This window comes from Bicyclus anynana, chromosome 21 (assembly GCF_947172395.1).
Source record: "Bicyclus anynana chromosome 21, ilBicAnyn1.1, whole genome shotgun sequence".
Classification (NCBI taxonomy): domain Eukaryota; kingdom Metazoa; phylum Arthropoda; class Insecta; order Lepidoptera; family Nymphalidae; genus Bicyclus; species Bicyclus anynana.
In genome coordinates, this window is record NC_069103.1 from 13,781,543 (window position 1) to 13,809,374 (window position 27,832).

Sequence of the window (27,832 nt, forward strand, 5' to 3'; positions counted from 1 at the left end):
TACGAGCTTAAAATAACTTAAAATATTCTCTCCTTATTGCCCATTTACTTTAATGTTAATATACTCAGAGGCACAATTATCCACCCACTGTAATGTACTCGCGTCATATTAATGAGGACCTCCGTGGCGCAGTGGTGAGCGCGGTAGATTTACAAGACGGAGGTCCTGGGTTCGATCCCCAGCTGGGCCAATTGAGGTTTTCTTAATTGGTCCAGGTCTAGCTGGTGGCAGGCGTTGGCCGTGGCTAGGTACCACCCTACCGACAAAGAGGTACCGCCAAGCGATTTAGCGTTCAGGTAAGATGTCGTGTAGAAACCCAAAGGGGTGTGGATTTTCATCCTCCTCCTAACAAGTTAGCCCGGTTCTATCTTAGATTGCATCATCACTTACCATCAGGTGAGATTGTAGTCAAGGGCTAACTTGTAAAGAATAAATAAAAAGCAGAAAATTGGGAACTTTTAAAGAATAAAAAAAAAACCCAAAAACAGCAGTGTAGTAATTTGACCTGTACCTATTTAATTTAAATTATTTAATTTCTTACATAAAATAGGTAACAGTTTGATTTGTACCTATGTAATTTTATTTAATTTCTGAGTGTAAATTACTGACAGTAGTAAATTATTATCTGTATTATTTATATCGTATTTTCAGGTAAAATGTACCATCACATCTGTAAATTTGGAAAGGAAGAAATTAAGTGGCAGCCTGATCGGATTGCCAGCTGTAAGTATATAGGTTAGAAAACCATATTGATTAAAAGCGTAATTTATAGTGAAAAATATCCAATTTTTAACACCATAATTTATCTGCAGGTAAAACCGAATGAATCGACTAAACCTACAATGGAAGAGTCGGCACAAGTCAAAGCTAAAAAGAAAAAAATTGATTCAAAAGAATTAAACACTGAGGAATCACAAGGCAGTGGGAAAAAGGCAAAGAGGAAAAATAAAGAAGAAATAGATGAAAATAGAGAACATTCTGAGTTTGGCACAGAAGCAATGGATTATGTGAGGGATGTGGGGGATATAGTGAAGGCAACCATTATTAAGGTTACAGACAACTATGCTTTAGCTACAGTGGGAGACACTCGGGGTAAGTAAAAACGTTTTATCAAAAACCTCTATTCTGTTTCATCATCATCATTAACAGCCGATGGACTTCCTCTGCTGGATATAGGCCTCTTACATGGACCTCCAAAAACGGTCTCGAGCCGCCAGCATCCAGCGGCTCCCTGCAACCCGCTTGATATCCTCGGTCCACCTACTGGGGGGATCGACCAACACTAAGCTTTCCGGTGCAGTGTGCCATTCCAGCACCTTGCAACATTAACGTCCATCGGCTTTACGGACTATGTGGCATTCTTCAGCTTCGCGACTCGCTGAGGTATATCACAGTGACTTTGATTCATCTGCGGATCTGCTCATTTCTGATTCGATCACGCAGAGAAAGCCCAAGCATAGCTCGCTCCATCGTCCTCTGAATGACTTTGAGCCTTTTATGAGGGCCACAGTGAGCGACCAAGTCTCGAAACCGTAAGTCATCACTGGCAACACGCACTGTTCGAAAACTTTCTATAAGCTATATATTATCCCCGTATTCCTACGGGAACGGGAACCAGCAGAGCATCAGCTTGTGTTTGATAACTTTTTAATATTATATTTTCAGGTTATATACCTCAATTACACATGCAAGAATCTGGTATCAAATCTGAATCACCAAAAGATATATTGAAGGTAATAAGAAATATATTGTACGTAGTTTATTAAATTATCTTTTTCGTTGTTTTTTTGTTTATACTTAAAGTATATATATAAGATAACAATGTAAATTAATATTAATAAATAGTAATTTACATTTTGTTTGGCAGAGTTTGTTGTGGGTTCTTCTCAGACCAAGGCGCATTTGGAACCCTCGTAACTTTAATTTTATGTTTTCGACCAATTATTATAACCATTATCTAATAATATCTGACGTTTCGAAAGTGCTTATAAACTAAGCCTAATTGAAATAAATCAATGTTTAAATTTGAATTTATTTAAAAGGTATAAAATCCAACGGTAAAATTTAAAAAAAAGTTATTGTAATTACTATAATTAGATTATGGCTATAAAAAAGTAGTTATCAAATTGGAGACATATTAGTGCTACAAAATATAAAAATTGGAGTATATGTTTTGATAATAAATCCGAAATGTGCCTTTACAGGAGGGTCAAGAGGTAAAAGCCCGAGTGTTAATACTGGACAATGAGAGGAACCGTGTGACGTTGACATTGAAGCCCTCCCTGCTAGACCCTGACCTTGAAGTGCTGCAGAGCTATGAACAGGCTGTTGTTGGGAAAGACTACACCGGAGTTGTTGTGGTAATTTATTTTTATTACTAGAACTCCTTGCATTTCTTACAGTTATATCATTAAAGTCTAGTGATTGATACAAAGTTGACAGTCGTTTTGTTTACTTCTTTCAGTTATTTTCATTTTAACAACAAAATATTTTAACAATTTTCGTGAGAATTGAATGGAACCAATCAAAATAGCCTTTCAAAAACATATTTTCAAAATTGGTTTATGAATGATTAACTTAATAAATAAATAAATTAATTAAACAAATAAAAAAACCCGACTGCATAAATTATACAAAAACTGAAAAGAAAAAAAACAAGCTCAGTCCAGAAGTGTAGAAAGCAATTAGAAAACAGTCGGGACCTGTAAAAAAATGTAGACGAAAATCATTTTATTCAATATAATAGGTCCCGACTGTTTTCTAATTGCTTTCTACACTTCTGGACTGAGCGGGTTTTTTTATTTGTTTAATTAATTTATTTATTTCACACCTTTTTAGTTACGATAGATGGTGAATTTCGGATTTATTTGTTGGTTACATGTTACAAAGTACGATAATTTATACCTACGTCCAACCGAGGTTAAGTAAATATTCAAAAAGATCTACGGAACCCTCGGTGAGCGAATCTGACTCGCACTAGTCCGATTTTTATAATCAATATATTTAGTTTAGTATATTTTAGGTGTTATATAACTTCACTTCATAAACCTCGCACCTTATAGTCATCCGCCTCGCGTATTTTGTATAGACAATTAATAAATAACGTTTTTCTAATTATAGTTTTTTTTAACATTGCTATGATATACCATTTTGAATTCCCCACAAAAAGCCCTTGATTTTGATACCCATGTTGCAATTTAAAAAAAAAAAAATTTTTTCACCTCGAGTCTATAGCGTCTCACAGTCGTCTTGTTGTTGTTTTTTTAATTTCACCTATCTAAGAACACTTGGGTTATTAAGACAAATCTAATGATATCTTAATTACGTAAATCCGTCCAGCGGTTTGGAAGATATGAGGTAATAAAGAATATTACATACATACATACATACATACATACAAGATACGCGCGAAAAACATAACCCTTCTTGCAGTCGGGTAAAAACATGCGCGTTGAATTGAGAACTTTCTCCTTTTTCGAATTTGGTTAAAAAGCAATTGAATGTTGTCTATTATATTTATTATATTTGCAATTTATTATTCTATCTTACAGGATATCAAAAAGCATCTCCTAATATCATTCTTCAGCAATGTAACGGCGTTTGTATCTAAACATTCGGTGTCGCGTGAGCCAGTAGATCTCACTCAGTTGTTCCACCTCGGACAGATTGTGAGTATGTTTAAAGTTATTCATATAATTTTTAGTAATAAAAATAAATGACGAATCATGTAAATGAGGCCATCTGTTGATATATTGATAAGCTAATCCATGTATCTGGGAAGTTTGTTGATGACACTCCCATTATATGCGGGCAACGGGGGGAAAGACTGCGCGGGTGTGAATTCGTGCGTGCGGGGCAGCGAAATGCATCAGTCATCGCTACATGCTCTCCGGCCCGGCCGGATTATCGCGAGTGTTACGAACGAAGTTGCCAAGCTATGTCCAACTACCCAATACTGAGCCGATTTGGCCGTTTTTAATGTAGATATGATGGCACTGATTTTATTATTATCTTGATATATGATATTAGATGTGAGAACTATACCCTAGATGAGTCCCGCAGGATTTGTCAAAATTCTTCTGCTATTAATTTTGTATACATGATTGAGGAGAAAATGTAAGAGTTAGTAAGATAAATTATCTGTATTTCAGGTAAAATGTACCATCACAGAAGTAGATTTAGGAAGAAAGAAATTAAGTGGCAGCCTCATCGAAATGCCAGCCGTAAGTATATAGCTTTGAAAACCATATTAATATGATGCGTAATTTATTACGAAAGATATTTCTCTCCATGTTTTTTTTGGCCGCAGCTTTGCCTTAATTGTCTGATATGTTTTGTGTACATATTATGTACTTTTCACATAAACCTTCCTCTTGAATCTATTGCCGAAAACTGCATTAAAATTGGTTGAATAGTGTAAAAGATCTAAGCGATGATATGTTCTGTACTATAGGGGAGGAAACTTAATTTTTTACTATGTAATGTCTTTAGGTGAAACAAAATCGACCGCTTAAACGTACAATGGAAGACCCGGCACAAGTCAAAGCTAAAAAGAAAAAGACAGACGATTCTGCAAACGAGACAAACATTGAAGAATCTCCGGTAAAAAAGACAAAGAGGAAAAATAAAGAACAAATAGATGAAAATAGAGAACATTCTGAATTTGGCACAGAAGCAATGGAATATGTGAGGCATGTAGGGGATATAGTGAAGGCAACCATTACCAAGGTTGCTGACAACTATGCTTTAGCTTCAGTGGGAGATTCTCGGGGTAAGTGGAACGTTTTATATTGAAAAATTCACTGAGTTTTCACGTCCAAAGCTAATATTGGACAAAAGAGCACCCGGCCGCCAAAGACGACAACGATTGGACGATATAAGAAAGCGGACTGGGCTAGGGATGGCCTAGCTAAAAGAAATGGTTATAAATAGGAAGTCTTTTCACGTTTTGACCCCAAAACTTTGGTTCGAGGATGGCACGATGATAATGATGTTGAATCTGATTTAACTTCTCAAGGTCATAGCACACATATCAACTCTGAGAGAGATAGTAACCATATCGCCTCAACGCTAACCAGATGTGCATTCGGTTACGGGTAAATGAAGCCGCACTTATGTCTCACTGAACGCAAGTTGACTGCGAGTCTCTCGTCCCAATTATAGACAAAATTCGTGAGAATTCTCGAGCAGAAACCTTAAATCCGTACAGATGGGGATTTAACTTCAAAATTGGAAATTTCGATTCACCCACTAATTTGTTGAGACCTTTAGGTGACCGATTGAGTATGTTTGGTAACTTTTTGAAAATATATTTTCAGGTTATATACCACAAATACACATGCAAGAATCTGGCATCTTTGTCGACCCAAAAAAACCCAGCAAATCTGAACCACCAAATGAAATACTCAAGGTAACAATGACTTATGCATTTAATTCATTGATCTCTTTTAAAAAATAGATTCAGAATCAGCGACCAAAACTCGTCCTCACTAAATGAATGCCAATAACAACTCTTGGGTGGATTTTCAAGTAGTCGCATTTGCAAATTCAACTTTAATTGAATCATTTTGATCCGGTTAAAGTAGACTTGCCTCTGAATTTGGGGTTTTATTGGAAGCTCTTTTAATATTGAACTTTAAGCAAATGTATTTAGATTTAATTTTCTTTAACTATTATTAAACTGCCAAAACACAAACGTGGACAGTTTTTAAGTAGGTAACATTTTCTCCATTTTAAATACCATCTTGATTATTTGGTTAGTTATGCTGCGCTAGAAAAATTGTAATTTTTTGTATGGAATTTTAGTAATCTGACATCTCTTTACAGGTGGGTCAAAAGGTAACAGCCAGAGTGCTAGTAATAGACAATCAGAAGAACAGTGTGACGTTGACTCTGAAACCCTCATTGCTGGACCCTGACCTTGAAGTGCTGCAGAGCTACGAACAAGCTGTTGTGGGGAAAGACTACACCGGGATTGTTGTGGTAATTTGTTGTTTATTACAAACTATAACAACAAACACTCCCCCCCCCCCCCCCCTTTTTACTGCCTCTCATCTTAACATTAAGATTTTTTAGTGATTGTTATAAAGTCAACAGCCCTAAACTAACAAGCATTGACACAGAGTGATTGAATCAGCGATGTATGTCCTACATTTGCTTGGTACGTACATCACAATGCTGAGCTGGATCCTTTTCCGAAGTTGTGCCAAATATGACATAGTGGAGTTCTGATGCTTAGACAACATAAGAAAATTTTGGTTTTTGACTTGCCTAAGTAGTTTGGGTTTCATGCATTACAATAGTGTTAGGGGGTTTAGTGTGGCACTATTTATGAAATAAATGTTTTTTCCTTCTTTCTTTCTGGTTGGTCTTTAAATATAGTCTTTAAATGATGATGATGATGATGATGATGATGATGATGATGATGATGATGATAAAATTGAATTACTGTTTTTTTTTTACAATTTTAGCTTTCTATTTTAAAATATGGAGCACTCTACACAGCTTACGAATAAAAGACAGTCTATTGTAGGAAATAGTAGTCTGAGACGAATATGACGTCGCTCAATCTCGTGTTGGCTCGTGCCGATGCTAGGTGGCGCGACTTGTTTCCGTAAAGAGTAGGGCGTTAGTGAGAGGTAGCGATTGGTTGGCGGAAACGACTTGCGATATAAGGCGCCCGTTGTACGGTTGGTTTCAGTATGCTCGTGGCGTTCGAGCCGTCCACATTTCTCGTTGTGTAATTCTTTAGTTGGAATTATACTTTGGATAGATGGGGAGAGTGACTTGAGTGGAAAGGGGAGTGTTAGTCGACTATTTAATGAAAAAAAAAAAATGATCCTTTAATCCTACACACAACGTTCACAAGTGCGTGACTCCACTCAAGGTCATTCTCTGCAATTATAGGGTCTTATTTTGGTTACAGTTTGATTTGTTAATTAAGTTGTCCTCACAAATATTGTGAAACCTTTGTTTTCTTATTTGTTAAATCCACTTTTGAAGCTTCTGCTAAAACTTTTATCATCTTACAGGATATCAAAAAACATCTACTATTAGCGTTCTTCAACAACGTCACAGTGTTTATATCTAAACATTTGGTGTCGGCTCAACCACTCGACAATCTCACCAAGTCGTTCCATCTTGGACAGATAGTGAGTATGTTTTAATGTTACAAGCTTTTCCCGAGGTTTTGTTCGCGTCTTATAGATATTTTAACAAAAAATCAAATTTATATTGGTAAGTTATGATACTTACCACAAAATAATGGAATTAGCTTCTGTCATTTTCAGTTTTGAACACTCCATACCCGGGAGCATGTAGTATATAAACAAAGCACACAAACAACCTCCTTATATATATAATTGGAAATTATGACGTTGACTGAAAATAAGAAATATGTTATTCTTCAGTGTTTGAATAAGAAATTGAATGCCTTAATTTAGAGTTGAGAGTTGTATATTCTTTAAAACTATGTATTATTTTTTATTGAAATCTAAAAAATTCTTTCGAAAACGTTCCATTTGTCACTGGTTATCTTTTGTTTTTTTTAGAGAAAATAGAATTTATATTAGAAAGAGCTTATGTAGTGACCTTTATCTAGTACCTAACTTGTTTATTGCAAGGCAACAGTGCTATAGTAAACTAAAGTTTACTCTATGTACCCGCTATTAAAGTGCATTTTCTTATAATAAAAACACATAAGCGTGTACATTTATCTCTTTGGTGTGTGTGTGTGTGTGTGTGTGTGAGAACGAAAAATTATGTGTGTTGTATGTTATTTTCAGGTAAAATGTACCATCACATCTGTAAATTTAGAAAGTAAGAAACTATGTGGCAGCCTCATTGGGATGCCAGCTGTAAGTATATATGTTTGATAAACTATATTGATTAAATTAAATCTTTTAAACATATTTTTAAACTAACACCAAACCGCGGTGTCCAATCTAGTGTTGGATGTGTTAGCTTTACTAATTCGTATTTACGTTAAACAGAATAAGCCGACTAAACATACAATGGGCGACTCTGTTGAAGTGACAGCTAAAGGGATAAAAGTTGAAAATGAAAAAGATAAAAAATTAATAAAAAAAGAACATTCTGAAGAAAGCGACGCCATTGATACAGACGTTTATGACGATAGTGACCAAGTGTTATCACCAGAAGATATAATTTTAATAGATCTATCAGATTGCCTAACCGCTAAACAATTTAAAAAGAAAAAAGACGCCCTACAAAAATGTATACAATCTAAAACAGACCAAATAGACGAAATAGATAAAAAAATTACTAGTATGGAACAAAAAGGCCTGAATTCGAAAAATAAAAAGAAACATTCAGCTAAGCATGCTGAGAAATTGATTTTACAACAGCAAATCGAAAAATTATCGGATACACTAATATTAATTGAGAATAAATTAAAAGAAGACATAGATTCAAATGTTAATAAAGTGAAATTGATAGATAATTTGAGACCCGCTGTAGAAGTACCTAGTGTTAAAGATTTTTGGTCATTGGATACAGATGTCTTAGCAGATAAGGTAAAAGAGGAATACTCGAGCAGCAGTGAAGAAGAGGTATGTATAATGATGTCAGAGAAAAACTTTCGTTATTATTTATTTCATCATCATCATCATCATATCAGCCGATGGACGTCCACTGCAGGACATAGGCCTTTTGTAGGGACTTCCAAACATCACGATACTGAGCCACCTGCATCCAGCGAATCCCTGCGACTCGCTTGATGTCGTCAGTCCACCTGGTGGGGGGTCGGCCAACACTGCGCTTACTAGTGCGGGGTCGCCATTCCAGCACTTTGGGACCCCAACGTCCATCGGCTCTTCGAACTATGTGCCCCGCCCATTGCCACTTCAGCTTCGCAACTCGTTGAGCTATGTCGGTGACTTTGGTTCTTCTGCGGATCTCCTCATTTCTGATTCGATCACGCAGAGATACTCCTAACATAGCTCGTTCCATCGCCCGCTGTGTGACTCTGAGCCTTCTTATGAGGCCCATAGTTAGCGACCAAGTCTCGGAACCATAGGTCATCACTGGCAACACGCACTGTTCGAAGACTTTTGTCTTCAGGCACTGAGGAATTTCGGACGAAAAGATGTCGCGAAGTTTCCCGAATGCAGCCCAGCCGAGTTGGATTCGACGGTTCACCTCTTTCTCGAAATTGGACCTACCTAACTGGATCATATGTCCTAGGTATATGTATTCGTCTACAATTTCGAGTGCAGCGTTCTCAACTATAACTGGGTGGAGCGATACATGAGCATTACACATTATTTTTGTTTTGCCCATGTTCATTTTCAGGCCCACCTGTTGAGAAACGCTGCTGAGGTCATTGAGCATGGTACTAAGGTCATCTAGAGTCTGTGCCATGATGACTACATCGTCCGCGAACCGCAGTTGAGTGGTGTACTCGCCATTGATGGTGATGCCAAGTCCGCCCCAGTCCAGAAGTTTAAAGACGTCTTCCAATGCGGCGGTAAATAGCTTCGGAGAGATCACATCTCCCTGACGCACTGCTCGCTGCAACTGGATTGGCCTCGTAGTCTGATCCTGAATACGGACTGACATAGTGGCGTTTTCGTACAAGCACTTCAACGCTTGGATATACCTGTAATCAATTCGGCATCTCTGCAATGACCTTAGCACAGCCCAGGTTTCCACCGAATCGAAGGCTTTCTCATAGTCCACAAACGCTAAGCAAAGTGGCTGGTTATACTCGTGAGTCTTCTGTATAACCTGCCGCAGCGTATGGATGTGGTCTATGGTACTAAAGCCTTTTCGGAAACCGGCTTGTTCGGGAGGCTGGAAGTCGTCAAACCTATTAGCTAGACGATTCGTAATGACTCTCGAGAACAATTTGTAAACATGGCTTAGCAGCGAGATGGGTCTGTAATTCTTCAGCAAGGTGTTGTCACCTTTTTTGAAGAACAGAACCACCACGCTCCTATGCCACGCCTCAGGCGTCGTGCCCTCGTGAATGACGGAATTGAACAATCGCTGAAGGACTTTAAGTATCGGTTTTCCACCCGCTTTCAGGAGTTCTGCTGTGATTCCGTCCTCACCTGGCGCCTTATTGTTCTTCAGGTGTTTGAGAGCCACACTAATCTCGTATAGGCTGACGTCCGGGATATCTTCGGTATAGTGTCGGGTCAACTTGGCTCTGGGGTCTTTAGCCAAGTTGTCAACAGGCTGCTGAGTAGTCGTGTATAGCTGTCCATAGAACTTCTCGACCTCACTTAATAACTCGGGCTTGGAAGAAATCAGATTACCGTGCTCGGTCTTCAAACGCGTCAGCTGCCTCTGTCCAATAGACAGATCTCTGGCGAAAACTTTCGAGCCGCGATTGTTTTCAATCGCATTTTTAATACGCTCGGTATTGAAGTTTCGCAAGTCGCTGGTTTGCGACTTAGAGATCTGTCTACTGATTTGTCGGTATTTTGACGCATCTGCTGAAGACTGTAATCTCATTTCTTGCCTCTCTTCCATGAGTTTAAGTGTATGGTCTGAGAACTTTTTGGTTCTTTTCGTACGGTGGGTCTTATAGAACTTAGACCCAACGGAATGGACAGTTTCCACGAACCTGTTGTTCAGATCGTCCACAGTTTCGCAATTTGCTAGGCAATCAAAGCGGTTCTGCAGCTCTAGTTGAAAGGACTCGGGGTTTTGGATATGGGCACGAGTAGGTCGGAGCATAGACTTCACCAGTCGATACCGTTCCAGCTGAACGTTGATATTCAACGTGCCTCTAACCATTCGGTGATCGCTACCGGTTTTCACCCTATGGATCACAGAAACATCGTTGAATATTTGCCGTTTGGTAGACAAGATGAAGTCAATCTCATTTTTCGTGGAACCATCGGGGCTCATCCAGGTCCATTTCCTGTGTGGTGGCTTCTTGAAGAAGGAGTTCATCATAAAGATGCCCTCCTTCTCCATGAAGTCAGCCAACATTTGGCCCCTATCGTTCCGTTGCCCATACCCAAATCGTCCCACTTTCAACTCTGAACCGCTACGTTCGCCCAGCTTTGCGTTAAAATCCCCCATCACAACATTGTAATAAGAGTTTGAGGCATGTATGGCTTTAGAAATATCCTCATACAATACCTCTACCTCCTCGTCGGGATGTGTCGAGGTCGGTGCGTAAACCTGTATAACCTTCAACGAATACTGTTTGGTAATTCGGAGGACTAGGAACGCTACCCTGCTCGACACACTCTCGACTTTTACAACATTGTTCACGAGGGACTTGTGAACGATAAATCCGACACCACCCTGGGACTGTTGGTCGCCCTCCCGGTAGTAGAGCATGTTGCCGGATTTAAGGATTATCGAGCCCTCCCCCTCTCTTCGGACTTCAGACAATCCTATGACATCCCAGTGCAACTTGCTCATAACTTCTTCCAGCTCGATGACCTTTTCGTCGGACCTCAAAGTGCGTGCGTTGTATGATGCCAGGTCTAGTCGTCTGGGTTGGCAGCGGAATCTCTGCCGGAGATTCTTAACACCCCTTGCCCCGCCGTTACCGTAACCGCTGCCAGAGCCAGGAATAGCGGGGCTGCCGGGGACTAGGGGCTGTGTTATATTTGTTCGGTCCATACAAAGTTTTGCCTGATTATTATTTATTTATTAAAATATAAATAAAATAAATAATTTGATATAATTTTTTTAAGTTTCTCAGTGTAACTTAGCGATGTGACAAAAACTCGATTGAATTTTTCCGCATACCGTATTTAATAATAATAATAAAATTAACAAATTAGTTTTGCTTTTTTCATTAAGTCTTTAGCAACAACACAATATATGTCGTTGTCCTAACCTTCTTTTGCACACATGCAATTTTTTAAATGAAAACAACTAATACATTTATGTTCGTTCAACTTTTCAAGTAGCGTCACATTGTAAATGACAAAGATTAAACTCTTTTAGCAATTGTTTAATTAAGCTAGCTATGATTATAAACAATTAGCCCTAGTTATGATTATAAACAATTATCCCTAGCTAAATATAATTAATTTGTAGGAAGGAGAAAAGCCCAAAAAGAAACGCAAGAAGCTTACAGTCGCAGAAAAGGCCGCAAAAGCAAGAGAAGAAGAAGAGAAGATAAGAGAAATGGAGAAACGAGCGATAGAGAGTGAGAACGCACCCCAATCGAGCGACCAGTTTGAAAGGGCTTTACTAGCGCAGCCTGATTGCAGTCAGCTATGGATCGCTTACATGGCTTTTCATCTACAGGTGAGTTAAATGAGATAGCGGGGAAAACACTCGGCCGAAATATCGTTTAGGACCTAAGCAATAAGCAAGCAAGGCTAGTTGACACTTTTTTTTAAATGGTCTTAAATAGTTCATTATCGTTCTACTAAAAAAAATCTTATTTTTGAGACGTAATTACATGGAAATTTTAGTTTTTAAATATGTTTCTAGAATCATCTAACATGATTATTTTCACCGGAATTACGTAAATATGCCCTAATTTTTTTTTGTTAAAATAACGTTGCTATCACCTACTATCACGACTATACTAATTTTATTTTACGTAAAATATCGTATACGTAAAATATAATTTTATTTTACGTAAAATATCGATAATTATACGTGAAGCTATAAGCCTTTCAGTAGCTAGAGCTCAAAAAGGATTGACTACAAATAAAAGACAAATTAACTTCGTCAAAGCAGGTTCAATAACAAAATCATCTAGTAAGCCTTACTCGATCCTAGGTTCTGCGCCTGATTGGACTTTATTAATGGATACGTATGAGAAACATTATAAAATCCCTGCGGATTTCGCTATTTCGAGATCTAGACCAGACATTTTCTTTTTGTCCAAACAAACAAAGCAAATAGTACTTGTAGAGCTTACTGTGCCGTGGGAGACTAACATTCCGAAGGACCACAGTTTAAAAGTGAATAAATATTATGACCTAACGAATGAACTAACTAAAAATGGCTATGTAGTTAGTCTGTACGCCGTAGAAGTAGGTGCGAACGGATTACCAGCAAAATCTCTCTATAACTTGCTTAAAGGCCTTGGCCTCTCTAGAAGTGCAGCATGTTCTATATTAGAACGAGTATCCAAAGCTGCTCTAATAGGATCTTACCAAATTTGGATAGGTAGGGAGAACAACACGAACAGAGAAGGAGTGTTGATCGATCGTCAAGGAATTCCTTAACCCTACATCCTGTTGTCACAAGTTTAGGACTCTGCTCGGAGTTTTTCTCTCTACCACGCGATGGACCCGGCACCCGCACGGTGAATTCATGGAATGCTAAGATATTCGTCTCTCTCTTTCGTTGAAAACACAATGATAGATGATTACTAATTGTTTTAATGGTATACCGAGTTACATAATAACCCTGCTGAGTACAGTCGCTCCAACGTTTTGATCAGTATATGACAGCTTAGTTAACTGTGTTGCCATTGTATTAAATTTGTCTCAACATCGATTTAGGTGGAGTTTTCATCAATTTTGAAGTACGAGTAAGTTATCTATACTACAGCCTTTCTTGATGAGTACTATTTACCAACAAACAAATTAGAAATGAAGGTAGAAAACGCTTGTCATTTCATAACTTATTTATTTTAAATTATGTATGGTTTGTTTATAAAATGGTATACAAAATATACAATTGTTCTAAGCTTATTAATCACATTTATTTTCATCAATTTAAGAACAAGTTAATTACAATTATTATTAGGTGTGAAATGACTAGTGATTTATACCCTTATCGCCATGGAGGTTTGATATTATTTGTATATTGATATGAAAACGACGATTTTATTGATATGTATATTTATTCACTTTACTGATTATAACAATTGTATATGGATATAAAATAAAAGGTCTATCAAATAGATGATGCGGTGTGGAATGAAGAACTGGTAAATATGTAATGTCTGGGCGAAACACTATATCCACGCATGCGCGATCAATGGAATTCTAAATATGAAATGAATCTGGAATGTGAATGTAGATGTAGTTGTCGATGGCCTAACCTAAAGTGAAGGGTGAGGCAAACGAAAGAGTTCGTTCGCCACACCCTCATTTTTAAATTATTTGTTGTGAAACTCAACAAGAAAGGCTGCAGTATAGCTTTTAAGGCTGGTTGATGACGTTACCGATGATACATTTAGGCGACGGAGATAGAGAAGGCGCGCGCGGTGGGCCGCAAGGCGCTGAGCACCATCAACTTCCGCGAGGAGGGAGAGAAGCTCAACGTCTGGCTCGCGCTGTTGAACATCGAACATCGCTTCGGTACTAAGGTTAGCATTGCGAATCTATACTAATATTATAAAGCTGAAGAGTTTGTTTGTTTGATTGAACGCGCTAATCTCAGGTACTACTGGTCCGATTTGATATATTATCCCGGTATTCCTACGGGAACGGGAACCACGCGGGTGAAACCGCGCGGCGTCAGCTAGTACTCTATAAAGTTAGTGGTAATAATATTAATCAGTAACATCCCCCCCCCCCCCAGATTTATGGTACATGTAATTGGTATGTACAGTGGATTTACAAAACGGAAGTCCTGAGTTCGATCCCCGACTTGGCAGATTGAGATTTTCTTAATTGGTCCAGGTCTGGCTGGTGGGAGGCTTCGGCCGTGGCTAGTTAGCACCCTACCGGCAAAGACGTACCGCCAAGTGATTTAGCGTTCCGGTACGATGCCGTGTAGAAACCAAAAGGGGTGTGGATTTTCATCCTCCAGTAAGCACCATGTGTTATGGGTCCTACTAAGATAGCTATTTTCATAATTTATGTTTATTTAATTTAAATAAATTCAAGTCAATCTCATCTAAATATATTGTATTTATTGTAATTCGTCTGGTAATTATCCGAATTTCCACTATGATTTTAATAAACATAACTATCTAAAACTATCAATTATAAATAAAAAAATAATAATTGGTTATTCTGTAATGACAGTTCTTTGTAATAATGACAGTAAATGTGGTGTTGCCACACAGTGAGTTTATTAGTTCCATTTTTATTAATTTCTACTCTTTTATGTCGCACTATACATAGGTCTTACAAACTATTATCAAATATCTTGCTGAAGTTGGCATGCAATAAACATACAAATTACTATTTAAAATAATAAAAATAAAAATTAAATCAAACTCAAAATACAAGTAGAAGAAGCTATTTTTTTAAATATATTTTTTTTAAATAAAATGTAATGTATACAATCAGGAAAGCCAGCAAAAGACCCTCGAAGACGCCCTCCAAATGAACGACAAATACGAGATCCACTCGAAACTCCTCGACATACTGGTGGAGACCAGCAAGCCTCAGGAGCTGGTGGCTCTGGTGGAGCTCATGACGCGCAAGTACCGGCGTAAGGCCTCGGTGTACACGGCGTGCGGGGAGGCCTGCTTCAAGGCCTCGCTGGTGGAGAAGGCGCGACAGGTCATGCAGAAGGGAATCGCTGCTTTGGAGAAGAATGAACGTAAGTTTTTTAACCGACTTCCAAAAAGGAGGAGGTTCTACGTTCGGCTGTATGTATGTTTTTTTTTTTTTTTTTATGTATGTCCAGCGATAATTCCGTCAATTATGGACCGATTTTGAAAATTCTTTTTTTGTTTTGTAGGGTTTACTTCCAGGGTGGTCCCATTTTTTTCATGTCAGGATCTGATGATGGCATCCTGGAGAAATTGAGGGGAACTTTCGAAAGTTGTAGAGACGGCTAGTACGTTTGTTAGTGTTTCCATAAGGTATTTTAAACCACTACAACTTTATGAAGGTTTGGAGTTGGTCTGATGATGGAGCCGAAAACACAGACGATGGAACTCGTCAAGGATTTACAGCAGTCACCTTTTGTTTGGGCTTGATTAATTTGTATTGATGAGTACTTTCCACCTATATGGGTTGTGACTGTATTAAGGGTCTGGTTATGAAGACGAGGGACAGTGAAGAGAACTCCTCGACGGTTCACAGTAGCTACCTTGTGTTTGGACTTGATAAATTTGTATTGATGAGAACTTACGACCTAGATGGATTGTGACTGTATTAAGTGTCTGATGATGAAGACAAGGGACAGTGAAGAGAACTCCTCGACGGTTCACAGTAGCTACCTTGTGTTTGGACTTGATAAATTTGTATTGATGAGAACTTACCACCTAGATGGATTGTGACTGTATTAAGGGTCTGATGATGAAGACGAGGGACAGTGAAGAGAACTCCTCGACGGTTAACAGTAGCTACCTTGTGTTTGGACTTGATAAATTTGTATTGATGAAAACTTTCCACCTAGATGGATTGCGACTGTATTAAAGGTCTGGTGATGAAGACGAGGGACAGTGAAGAGAACTCCTCGACGGTTCACAGTAGCTACCTTGTGTTTGGACTTGATAAATTTGTATTGATGAGAACTTTCCACCTAGAAGGATTGTGACTGTATTAAGGGTCTGGTGATGAAGACGAGGGACAGTGAAGAGAACTCCTCGACGGAGATAGGTTGTGACTGTACACACGCAGTGGGTATGCTAACACTAAAAATAAAAAAATAAAAATTTTAATAAAAAAAATTCAACCGACTTCCAACTCAAAAATTAACCTAAACTAAAAAGCAAAAAATAACATCTTACCTATGTGCTACCTTCTGATCAATTTGAAGGCGGTGCCAATTCAGTGTCATGTTTTAATTAAAGCCGTTTCTGAAAGAACCACAGAAATTTTGTAACTTAAACGGCTTGAATTAAAACATCACTGGCTTGGCACCGCCTTCAAATTGATCAGAAGGTAGCACATAGGTAAGATGTTATTTTTTGCTTTTTAGTTTAGGTTAATTTTTGAGTTGGAAGTCGGTTGAATTTTTTTTATTAATGTTTGAGTATACTTTTTTTTTTTTTTCTTTTTTTGTTTTTTTTTTAATAAATATACTTAAACAATACACATCACTATCTAGCCCCAAAGTAAGCATACAGAGTAGCTTGTGTTATGGGTGCTAAGATAGTTGATATTATAATATTAATATACAATTATATACTACATATAAATACTTATATAATGTATAACTAATAAAATACACACAGACACTGGAAAACACTCATGCTCATCACACAAATATTTTCCAGTTGTGGGAATCGAACCCACGGCCGTGGATGCAGAAAGCAGGGTCACTACCCACTGCGCCACGCGGCCGTCAAATGTTATATACATGTAAGCCATGGAATACAATAATCAAGAGTGCGATCCTTAAAACGTAAAAGGGCTGGGCTAATATTTGTAGACTAGCTGACGCCGCGCGGTTTCACCCGCGTGGTTCCCGTTCCCGTAAGAATACGGGGACAATGTATATCTTCCTCGATAAATGAGCAATGTAACACTGAAAGAATTTGTCAATTCGGCCCAGGATTCTGAGATTAGCGCGTTCAACCAAAGAAACAAACAATGTCTTCAGCTTTATAATATTAGTATTGATTAGAAAACGAAAAGACAAAACGACAAAAAAAGAAAAGAGTAAGTCAAGTCAAGAGGAAGAAAGGAAGAAGAAGAGTGTTATGGTCTGGATGCGTACAGCCCGAAACAAAAGTTGTACAATTTTTTTTAATTTAATATTTGATTTCTCTTTAATATTTGGATGAAATTGTAAGGTATTAGAGTAGGAGGCCTATACCCAATGAGGGGTCCTTACTAATTAAATAGATTTTATTAATTAGAAATAAGACTAACTCACTAACATACTAAACTTAAAACAGATACACTAACAATATACTAACATAGAAAAAAAAATTAAAACTGTTACTCTTATTAATTGAAAAACTTGTTTAATGTAATAATGTAAGGAATAATAAAGGCTTTGAAAAAAAAAAATAATTGAAAATAGAGTAGGGGCTTTTTTATTTTATTTGTTATTGAACTGGCAGATGTTTCGCTGCTGGTGAAATTCGCACAGCTGGAGCGCGCGCACGGCGACCGCGAGCGCTCGGAGGCGCTGTTCGAGCAGGTGCTGGCCGTGTACCCGCAGCGCGTCGACGTCTGCTCCGCCTACCTCGACGTGCTGCTCAAGGCGAGAGACGTCGCTCACGTGAGGTGAGGATGCGACAAATAAGACATACCGAAGGCTGTATGGTCAGCGACCTTTGCCTAGGATGCGTCAAATGAGACATACTGTAGGCTGTATGGTCCGCGATCTTTGCCGAAGTTGCGTCAAATGAGACATGCTGTAGGATGTACGGTCAACGATCTTTACCGAGGATGCGTTAAATCAGACATACTGTAGGCTGTATGATCAGCGATCTTTGCTGAGGATGCGTCAAATGAGACATACTGTAGGCTGTACGGTCAACGATCTTTGCCTGATGGGAATAATTTTAAAGAAATGAGACATACTGTCAACGTCAAACTGTCGCAACATAAACTTACGGTGCTTTTCCCTCTACATTGGCGAAATAAACTATACCCAGTTGATTATGATAACTGGGCATAGTTTATCTCGCCAATGAAAGCCAAGAAAAATTAAATGAAATTGAGGGTACTTTTTACGCTATTTCTTCATATAATATTGAAAATATTGCTATCGTATATGGTTCGTAAAATAAAAAAAGAGATGATTCGAAATTGCATGACGCCTAGGCCTGGTATTTGTACTAATAGAGAAATAATATAACATATAATATTGCCCTTTTTTTGATTATTTGAATTCACTTTTAATTCAGTGCAATTACTATTTTAGCATCTCCAAAAAAATGCAACACTAATACGGGTAATAATGGCTTGACGTTTCCTGTCAATAACTGGAAGGCCGCCATCTTATGTATCCCAGAAACTTACGGTTACGATTGCATTTTTATTTATAAACAGTTACGATTTATGCACTTATTTAATGTTGAGTGAATTCCCTGTAATCATATTTATTTAGCGGTATATTGTACGAAATGGATCATATCCTTTATAGTTACAATATTTATGTTTTCGTTATTGATTTATTTTAATCCGTTATTGCTGGTAAAACGTTATGTTTTTTTACAGACAAGTAATGGAGCGAATGACTTCACTGCAGCTTCCCGCTCGCAAGATGAAGGCGCTGTACAAGAAGTGGATAGAGGTCGAAGAGAAGATTGGCGACGCAGAACACGTCGAGACAATACGACAACGCGCTATACAGTTTATAGATAAAGCAAAGTTTTAATTTATGCTAAGAATTAAATGAATTGACAATTCTAGTTCGTTTTTTTTTTCTTATCCCATGAAACTCATCCAAACCAGCCAGATTAGACTAGAACTAGTATGTGTGTGTTGACTGACTATATTACCAAATCATATTATGGTCTAAGATCCAGCATTAGAAATATATACCCTCATATGTTACTTAATTGGGAGAAATAAATGATATGATATGAAATGAAATGTTCACATTGCAAATAGGTTGCTTAGTTAAATTGCGGCCAAACACATTTTTCATTCAAACTCAAGGAAACCTTGTAAATCAAAGTCAGCCTAATACAGGTAAATTAAACTTATGATAAGCTTTCATTTGACATATTAGACAACTAATTACCGATGAGGGTATTTATCTGTTTACATCTGGCAACCTTACAGTTGCAGTGTGAAAGCAGGCAACCTTTTCAATTCTTTTGGGTATATTCTATTAACTATTATAGTGTACGATTTTTTTTAATTAACCAATGAGGGGAGGATATTATTTACACAATTTTTTTTTTCAAAATTATTTATTTAAAAAAAAAAAATGTGTTAATGTGAATATTTTCTGTCATATCATATACCAATAAAATAACGTAAGCAAGCGAGATTGACAAGGAAAGAGAATTAGAGAGAAAGAGAGGTTATTAAAAAACGAATAAGACTGAATGTGTTTTATTAAAAATAAAAAACCTTGTATATCAAATTAAATATTTAAACATGTAAGTTCTGTTACTTTGAAGAGTATTAATAATATTTTGTGGTTTTGGCATCGGTGGGGGTGGCGGTGCTGTATTTTTATCGATAGTAGCAACACTATTATCGATATTCCGTATTGGCACTGAGGTGGTTTTATTGCTAGAATTCCTTAAACTGATATAATTAATACTACTTCCGTAAATACTAACAGGCGCGCAAACTTCGTACCCTAACTTAGCATAAAAATCTTCTTGACCTTTAGTCGATAAATGAATCGTCTCTAATTTTAGAACGTTTTTACAATAATCCTCGACTTTCTGCATTAGAAAAGTACCCAATCTTTTGCCGCGCATCGACTTGCGTATAACCACGGTCTCCAAAAAACAGCTATTTGGCATAATAGGTATAGGTGTGAGCTTGCAATGTCCGCAAAGAAGTTTTTCTTTATTTATCAATATTAAACTGGTAGGTAATTCGTCGCAAGAGGCTTCAAGTGACATAATCCTTGCTTTTTCACTCCGTGGCCATTCATTGTTTATAAGCTCGCAGCATGGCATCAGATAATGTGGGTACTTGTGAAGTGGCAACACTTCTAGATGTTCAAAATCCATTTTCCCTTCTGAAACACAAAATATCAGAACTTTTTTCTAAAGGAATCATAACAATACTACTTTTTTTTTAAATATGTTCAGATCATTAAATAATAGGTAGAGCTTGGCTTCTGAAAGTAGAGACTTTAAAAATGGTCAGGCAAGTTAAAATATCTACTGTTTGTTGAAAAAACGCATTATAAGAAAACATTACTGCATATTATTTAGTTAAATAAATCAAATTGCAAGCATCATACTAAGTTATTTCAATAATAGTACTATAGTTTTGGAAATGCCTACTGATTTTTTTTAAATTTGCCGGGCGATTTACTTTCATTCCAAACTCAATGCTATGTAAACGTACTTTGTCAATTGTCTTAATTTGTCAGTGATCGCCGTCAAGTGTCAAATTATTCGCTGACTTTTTTTTTTAGTAATCTGTGAGTTGTGACTATTAAACGTCAACGTCAATGTCAGATATAAAATTAAATGTCAATTTCATCTGTTTTACAATTTTTGCCGAATTTACATAAAAAACAACAAAGAAACAAGTGAATTTTAACTATACACTTACATAAATTTTGCTGTTCGAAATCAGGTAATGTTTCCCAGTATAATTATGTGTTAACACATTTTCTTTTTCAATGAAAAAACCACAAGTGGCTCTAACGCTTTCCATGCCTGCGGAAAAAGAACTAACCTATTTTTAGCTGTCATTCAATACACAAGGTGCGTTGGCTTAGTGGTTAGGGAGATCGGAATTCTTAATGGTGGTAATGGGTGCAAATCCAAAGAAATATGCTAACTTAATTTGTGAATTTTGGTTAATGATTCAATGGATTTATAAATTTATTCTATCGTATCTAATAAAAATATATATTAAATCATATTCCATCATCAATATTAATATTGATTACTGTTCGTGTACTGTAAACCAAGTTGGTTTAACTTTTTTTTCTAATATTTCGATATATTTTTTTTTATTTCCAAGGTACAAATGGATGAAGATGACGATGTACCGGCATTATCTGCAGAGACATTTGCAGCCCTCCAAGAATTCTATGCTGAGAAGCAGAAACGACAAGAGATCCTAGAGAAGCTAGAGTCACAGAAACAGTTAACAGAAAATATAATTTTTGAGGAAAACTGGGTAATTGGATCAGCAACTATACTATGATTAGTTATAGCTACCCATAACACTTAGGGGCTAGAAAATGCGTGTACTGCAATGTCGTGCACAAGGTTATCCACTAGGGTATGCGTTTATGACAAAAATGTACAAAGTAGAAAATTCCTTCTCCAATGAGCAGTAGTGCTTGTATTAAGTGTAATGTGTACTGTTTGTTATATATATTTATTTATAATTTAACTAGCTGACGCCGCGCGGTTTCACTTGTGTGGTTCCCGTTCCCGTAGGAATATGGGGATAATATAGCCTTCCTCTATACTATGTATCTAACACTGAAAGAATTTTTCAAATCGGACCAGTAGTTCCTGAGATTAGCGCCTACAACCGAACAAACAAACTCTTCAGCTTTATAATATTATAAATAACAACAGATGATTTGTCTACTTTCAGCAACTAAGTCAGTTCTGGTACAATGACACTACAGTGCAAGCTCTAGTGAAAGCTGTTGACAAATTGTTACCTGACAATGGAAAAGTAGCTCTTATATCATGTCCTACACTGTTTGTGCCAGTTAAGAGACAACTTGGAGCTACGGCAACTGGTAAGATATCAAAATAAGAAATAGTTTCCTTACATCAAATTATTGTGATGAAATATTTCACTTAAAAACACCTGAGAAAATCCATTTGATTCATCTAGAGATTAGTGTTAACAGGCAAACAGAAAATAATTTCAAAAATTAGTACTACTTCCACTGCTCATATTTTATTGCCCCAATTCAACCAATATTTTGGTGATTTTATTCAAAAGTCAATTTAAAAAATAATAATCTTGTACTTTGGCATCAGCAAATATACCTGACGCACTACAGTATTTAGGCATCAGAATGTGGTATGTGTTATTATACTGCACTATGATGCCGCTACGTGCTCTTCAGGTGCAATTGACCCAAAGCTGACTGGTGTAAAAGCATTGACAGTATGCTCTAAACAGTGTCAAATGTAAATTTGATTTAATCTCACTGTGTATGTTTGATTTTTTGATTACAGTAACCCTTCTTGAATACGACAGAAGATTTGAAGTTCACAAAAATGAATTCATATTCTACGACTACAACTCACCAGACAAAATACCAACAGATTTTGAACATGCTTTCGATCTGGTTATTGCTGATCCACCGTTCCTCTCAGAAGAGTGCATAACAAAAACGTCACAAACAATAAAATTACTGGCTAAAAATAAAATCGTTGTTTGCACAGGGGCGATTATGAAGGAGCATGTTGAAAAATTGTTAAGCCTAAAACAGTGTGAATTTAAACCTCAACATAGGAATAATTTAGCAAATGAATTTTCCTGTTATGCCAATTTCGATTTGGATGATGTATTGAGGTGATACTAGAAATATATGTATGTCTTTATTCAGTTACAATAATATGGGGACCCAGTCAAGCTTGAATTTGACAGTTACCCAATTAACTAATTGCAAGTAATCTATCAGAAAGAAGAAAGAAAAAATCTTTATTACAGCATTATGCCACACAACACAATTTGCTCTTATTATCATATTAAATAATAAGACAGGACAATATCCTGCGATGTGTGGTATAACCCAATAAAGGGCCCCAACTCAGCATAATGCTACATACTCTTTATCAGTGACAAAGTTTATACTCATTAATTGATTATGAAACACGGCTAACACTCATGTGATATGAGGTTGGAGTATGCTCAACTAGTTTTGAACTCGTACCCTTAGTCAACGTATAACGTGTTTCATAATCAAGTACTAGTTTAACTTCTAAAGAAGTTTATACAAACAAGATCATGTAAATATTGTATGATAATTTTTAATAAACCATTCCTTCTTTATTTCTGTTGTTTTAATCTTATAATTATTTGAGATAGTGAAAGATCCAGGCATTTCAGAACTTTATTTATGGTAATTTACATTTGCTTGAAAACGGCTGAATAAGATTTCAGTTTTCATAATTTTCAAATTTGTGAATATCAAAATTAATTGAAAAAATCTCTTTGGATACCTCAACTAAATATGGTTCTTCTATGTATTTACAACTATGATTTCATTTAGGTAAACATTTTTATGTTCTTTGTTTTAATTTACTAATACAGTGTTACTTAACAATAAAAAGAACGAGGAGGAAAGAGAGATGATTTATAAGGTACTCTGTACTGACTTTTAATCTGTTTTTAATAGATACAGTACAGTAATATCTGTTTCTATTATCAATGTTTTTTTTTTGGAAACACTCAAGGACTAAATAATAAGTGTTTATACACTACAACTACATATTATATTTAACACACATACCTACACATTGCTCATACAGTTAAGTAAACTAATGGTTGTCAAGTGATCTAAATTTAACCATAATCTGAACTTTTAGGAAGCTTGTATTGTTAATGATAACCCCACATTTCTATATAAACTTTAGTCTGTCATCACATAATAATGTGCATTTTTTAATAGTTATATTATTGTTTTTCTAATGTTGGATCATGCACTTCTCCTTCAAACTACTATTTCTTGTTCTCTGATCTGTTTGCACAATATCCCAAAAAATTTGCATAAAGTATTCTCTTCACATATTATATTTATTTATTTACAGTTTAACTGTACCCGAGAAGACATTTGTTGCCTAATTCGTCTTCCCCGGCTATAAATATACATTATAATTTTATATAATTAGTAACTTACTAATAAAATTACTGGTGAGACGCAAATTACAAACTACAACAAAATAATAATATAATGGTAAGGTAGCAATAATAAACAGTGTAACTATGACATGATTTTATTTACGCTTACAATATAATTAACTTCAAACTGACGCCGGCTTTAGTGGTGACCTGCTGCCTCCTGCTTCCTTTTCTCAGCCCATTTGCTCACATTCTCAGGGGAGTTAGCTGCAAGAGATAATACAGTTTCAGATTATGTCGTAAATATTAATATTCTTTGAATTCTATAAATTGAAACTAATATGAAACAGAGGTAAAGTTTGTAAGGTTGTGGAGAGTAATATTTAAGAAAAATGTTGATCTACTTTTTGTAACAATTTCAAGAAAATTTTACCGATAGACAATATTAACAGGAACTATGCAGTTGAAACTATAGACAAGTGGTAAAAGAGTTATTCTTTCAAGAAATTCTCAATAACAGAGTGGTACTGTGCAACAAATGTTTACAGTATAGGTTTCCAAAAAAATCTATATTTTAATTATAAAAAGTACAGAAAATATATCAGCAATTCAAAAAGGCAGGCAGGGAGGCACCAACCTGCACCTGGCAGCACCTGGCTGGCAGGCCCTATGTCTCTTTTCAGTTGGCAACAGTCAGCTGGTGCAGGGTGTGCCATGAAGATATTCTGTAGTATAGACTAATCTTAATATTAATACCTATCCACTACCTACATAGCACCCGTGCGAAGTAAGGTGGGTCGCTTGTAACAAATATGTGTTAAGGATTAAAGAACACATGCCACAATTAACTTGAATAAAACTGCAGAATATTTACATAGTTTGTGGATCTTGTAGAACACGGGAGTGGCAACGGCGATCCCAATCATCCAATAACGCCAGATCCACTGATTCTGGACGTAGAACTTAAACGGGAATTGTGCGATTTTAGCGCTGATGGTGTAGGGATATTTCATAGGGCGGCCGGGGGCGTCCGACATCCTGGCTGGCGAACTGTAGGGCAAAACTTCAAGACTTTATTATGTAACAATTACCTATGTTCACTATTTATAAGAAATATTAACGATGTTGGCAAATATTATTACAAAATGCAAAATTTAATAATTATTTATGATAATAGTTTGCGTATTCACTAGGTAAAATAATCTTTTTTTTATTAGTAAAATTATAAGATTGAAAATTATAACCTTTTTCAGGAGATCCACAAATGACAGATATCACAGATGACCACAGATTAACAGATACTATGACAGATGACACAGCACAGACACAATCACTATCACAGACGACAAATGAATCGAGAACAAGTCACAGATTGTGGAGGATAATGTGCGACGTTTGTGATATTATATTAATTGTGTTGTTTTAACGTCAAAGAATCACTTGAATTATTGATTTTTGCACTATTTGAGTTTAATTTTGTAATATACTTCTGTCAGTAATGATAATTAAAGAAGCTTGAAGCTAGAGCTGAAAAGCTAGTATAGATAAAAATACGTCTGTCAGTGTGGTATGGTGTTTGTCAAATTGTCAAAATCAAAACAAAATGTCAAATTTAATTTGCTTTGTGATGTTGCATTTGTGTTTTACGTGAAAGAAATTATTAAAAACGCAGTTAGTGATAATATAATGTGTGACAATGGCTTCGGTAAAAGTGGCTGTAAGGGTGCGCCCATTCAATCAAAGGTGAGATAGTACGCAAGTCAATAAAACTATAACTGTACTATACCAATCCGTATTTGCACTGAAAATCATCGTATTTTGGTGTAATGGTATACTATCAGCTATTTTCTGACTATCAGAAATTTTATAAAAATCATAGAGGCTAATAATAATCATTCTCTTGAATATGCATTATTATATTGCGTTTGAATATTATGGTCTAAGCATTAAAACTAGGATTTTGAAAGTGCGAAAAAACTGAATGATGTCATTAAACGGCAGTGACTTTCACGGTTCGGCTGCATTTGGAACACAAACTGTACCTCTACACTCCATTTAAATGAAAGTTGTCGAAATTATGTAAAAAAAATATGACCCACTTTCAGTCATAATTATTGATTGCAATTTGGGAAAATATTTTCCACATGTTCAGTTGTATTGTTTACAAACAGACGCATATAATGTGTATACTTTTTTCCATCATTTGTTTATGTTGAACACATGTGTTCATTGTAAACATTAACATTTTTGTATCCCTAGAATTAGTATAAGATTGACTATACACATTCTAGTGAGAATTTCATTAATGATGGATGCAGGCGGCTCAGTATTGTGATGTTAGGAAGTCCCTACAAAAGGTCTATGTCTTGCAGTGAATGTCCATCGGCTGATATGATGATGATTGATTAAGTATCCATACTAATATTATTAAAAAAAGAAAGTGTGTCTGTCTTTTTGTTTATCTGTCTTTCACTGCAAAACAGTGAGACAAATTAACATGATTTTGTAGGATAGGATAGGAGTACAGTAGGGTTGGGTAGGAAGAAGCGTACATAAGTGAAATTGAAGCTTGACTGGGTCTGCTAGTAATAAATATTTCATCAGAAATTGCACTAATTTGCTATAAAATAACAATACTTTTTTTTAGTCAGTATATTCCTGCAATCTGCTGTGAGACATTCAGCTGGATATTAAGTATTTATATTAAGTGCAAAATGTAGTGATTTTCTCCCATAAGAATGTAGTTTCTACTTCATGACATCATGTGGTTCTCTTGAGCCTTTTGAAAGTTTTACCAGGTTTATTTATCATTAGGTTCCTTGCAAGTTGATTTAGCAAATGATTATGATTTCTAAATAGTAGACAGGATATTTCTTAAGCAATATAAAAATTCCTAATGGATTTTGCTAATAAATGTCATTCTCTTCTAATCAATTTACATATATTAGACTTGTGAATAGTCTTTATGTTGTAAATTCTTATATCTCTAATCACAATATCATGCATCCAATGTTGTTTTTAAATAAATTGTGACTATAAAATAAAACATGTTTCGTTTTTGTTTGTTGTCTAGGAATTTTGAAGTCATTTGTCTGCTTGTTATAAAACTTTGGTGAATTGATATACATTTCGAAAAGGTTTCTAAATTGGTACAAACATTTTATAGAATTACCAGAAAAATGAGAAAAAATGTCATATTATAAAAAAAGGAAGTATTTTCTTACATTAGCATATTTAAGAGTACAGTGTTTTTTTTCCATTTCTGGTCAGAATGAGAGAATGGTGGTGAGTCTTGTGCTATACTGCGAACATACTGCAAATTATATCAATGTATTCATTCTTTATTAATTATATCACTAACAAGAGAAATTCATAAATAATTCATTGAGGCTAAATCACATGAGCTATTTATTGTAAAATTATGTTATATTATTGCAACTTAATAGCTGAGATTAGATATCTATCTATATAAAAGTATCAATTTAATTAATACAATTAGGTATTTAAGAATATTTTTGTAGAAATGTCAAACCACAGAGGCCAGTTAGTCCCAAATACCATGCAGCTTAGTAATTTAATTTATGTTAATCAATATAAAGTGTATG

At 36.1% G+C, this 27,832-nt stretch overlaps 5 protein-coding genes across 8 annotated transcripts in view; 3 read left to right on the forward strand and 2 right to left on the reverse strand.

Annotated features, from left to right (window-relative positions):
• LOC112054666 (uncharacterized) overlaps positions 1–19,174 on the forward strand; it is a 37,914-nt gene extending 18,740 nt beyond the window's left edge. For 2 of the 3 annotated variants that reach the window (XM_052888039.1, XM_052888040.1), the window contains 17 exons: positions 652–723; positions 813–1,092; positions 1,666–1,733; positions 2,205–2,360; positions 3,552–3,668; positions 4,152–4,223; positions 4,492–4,771; positions 5,319–5,410; positions 5,827–5,982; positions 7,032–7,151; positions 7,785–7,856; positions 7,992–8,570; positions 12,031–12,243; positions 14,141–14,269; positions 15,201–15,456; positions 17,876–18,041; positions 18,981–19,174. In XM_052888039.1, coding sequence (XP_052743999.1) covers positions 652–723; positions 813–1,092; positions 1,666–1,733; positions 2,205–2,360; positions 3,552–3,668; positions 4,152–4,223; positions 4,492–4,771; positions 5,319–5,410; positions 5,827–5,982; positions 7,032–7,151; positions 7,785–7,856; positions 7,992–8,570; positions 12,031–12,243; positions 14,141–14,269; positions 15,201–15,456; positions 17,876–18,041; positions 18,981–19,140 — 2,988 coding nt within the window. In that variant the 3' untranslated portion in view covers positions 19,141–19,174. The remainder of the gene's footprint in view (positions 1–651; positions 724–812; positions 1,093–1,665; positions 1,734–2,204; positions 2,361–3,551; positions 3,669–4,151; positions 4,224–4,491; positions 4,772–5,318; positions 5,411–5,826; positions 5,983–7,031; positions 7,152–7,784; positions 7,857–7,991; positions 8,571–12,030; positions 12,244–14,140; positions 14,270–15,200; positions 15,457–17,875; positions 18,042–18,980) is intronic. The other variant, XM_024094533.2, reaches the window with a different exon arrangement.
• Positions 19,175–19,810: 636 nt separating this feature from the next.
• LOC112054709 (N-alpha-acetyltransferase 80) lies at positions 19,811–21,155 on the reverse strand. The gene is made up of 2 exons (XM_024094577.2): positions 21,015–21,155; positions 19,811–20,469 (listed from the first exon to the last, which is right to left on the reverse strand). The coding sequence occupies exon 2, from the start codon at positions 20,459–20,461 to the stop codon at positions 19,853–19,855; it is 609 nt and encodes a 202-aa protein (XP_023950345.1). The 5' UTR covers positions 20,462–20,469; positions 21,015–21,155; the 3' UTR covers positions 19,811–19,852.
• Positions 20,881–23,438, forward strand: LOC112054694 (EEF1A lysine methyltransferase 1). Of its 2 annotated transcripts, none has more exons than XM_024094562.2 (4): positions 20,881–21,038; positions 21,432–21,590; positions 22,020–22,170; positions 22,619–23,438. In XM_024094562.2, the coding sequence occupies exons 2-4, from the start codon at positions 21,438–21,440 to the stop codon at positions 22,960–22,962; spliced, it is 648 nt and encodes a 215-aa protein (XP_023950330.2). In that variant the 5' UTR covers positions 20,881–21,038; positions 21,432–21,437; the 3' UTR covers positions 22,963–23,438. The 2 variants fall into 2 exon arrangements, with proteins under 2 accessions (XP_023950330.2, XP_023950338.2); XM_024094570.2 differs by having other exon boundaries at positions 21,031–21,169.
• A 928-nt stretch (positions 23,439–24,366) lies between these two features.
• Positions 24,367–25,569, reverse strand: LOC112054947 (uncharacterized). Its single transcript, XM_024094903.2, has 3 exons — positions 25,472–25,569; positions 25,102–25,277; positions 24,367–24,494 (listed from the first exon to the last, which is right to left on the reverse strand). The coding sequence occupies exons 2-3, from the start codon at positions 25,262–25,264 to the stop codon at positions 24,427–24,429; spliced, it is 231 nt and encodes a 76-aa protein (XP_023950671.1). The 5' UTR covers positions 25,265–25,277; positions 25,472–25,569; the 3' UTR covers positions 24,367–24,426.
• A 244-nt stretch (positions 25,570–25,813) lies between these two features.
• Positions 25,814–27,832, forward strand: part of LOC112054716 (kinesin-like protein Klp98A) — a 49,546-nt gene continuing 47,527 nt past the window's right edge. Inside the window, exon 1 of the mRNA XM_052888076.1 lies at positions 25,814–25,970. Coding sequence (XP_052744036.1) covers positions 25,924–25,970 — 47 coding nt within the window. The 5' untranslated portion in view covers positions 25,814–25,923. The remainder of the gene's footprint in view (positions 25,971–27,832) is intronic.

Coding starts and splice junctions, on each gene's coding strand:
- LOC112054694 (XM_024094562.2), top strand. CDS start 21,438: ATGGATGAAGATGACGATGTACCGGCATTATCTGCAGAGACATTTGCA. Junction 21,591..22,019: donor TAATTTTTGAGGAAAACTGG/GTAATTGGATCA, acceptor GTCTACTTTCAG/CAACTAAGTCAGTTCTGGTA. Junction 22,171..22,618: donor ACTTGGAGCTACGGCAACTG/GTAAGATATCAA, acceptor TTTTGATTACAG/TAACCCTTCTTGAATACGAC.
- LOC112054709 (XM_024094577.2), bottom strand. CDS start 20,461: ATGGATTTTGAACATCTAGAAGTGTTGCCACTTCACAAGTACCCACAT.
- LOC112054947 (XM_024094903.2), bottom strand. CDS start 25,264: ATGTCGGACGCCCCCGGCCGCCCTATGAAATATCCCTACACCATCAGC. Junction 24,495..25,101: donor CTACAAGATCCACAAACTAT/GTAAATATTCTG, acceptor TATCTCTTGCAG/CTAACTCCCCTGAGAATGTG.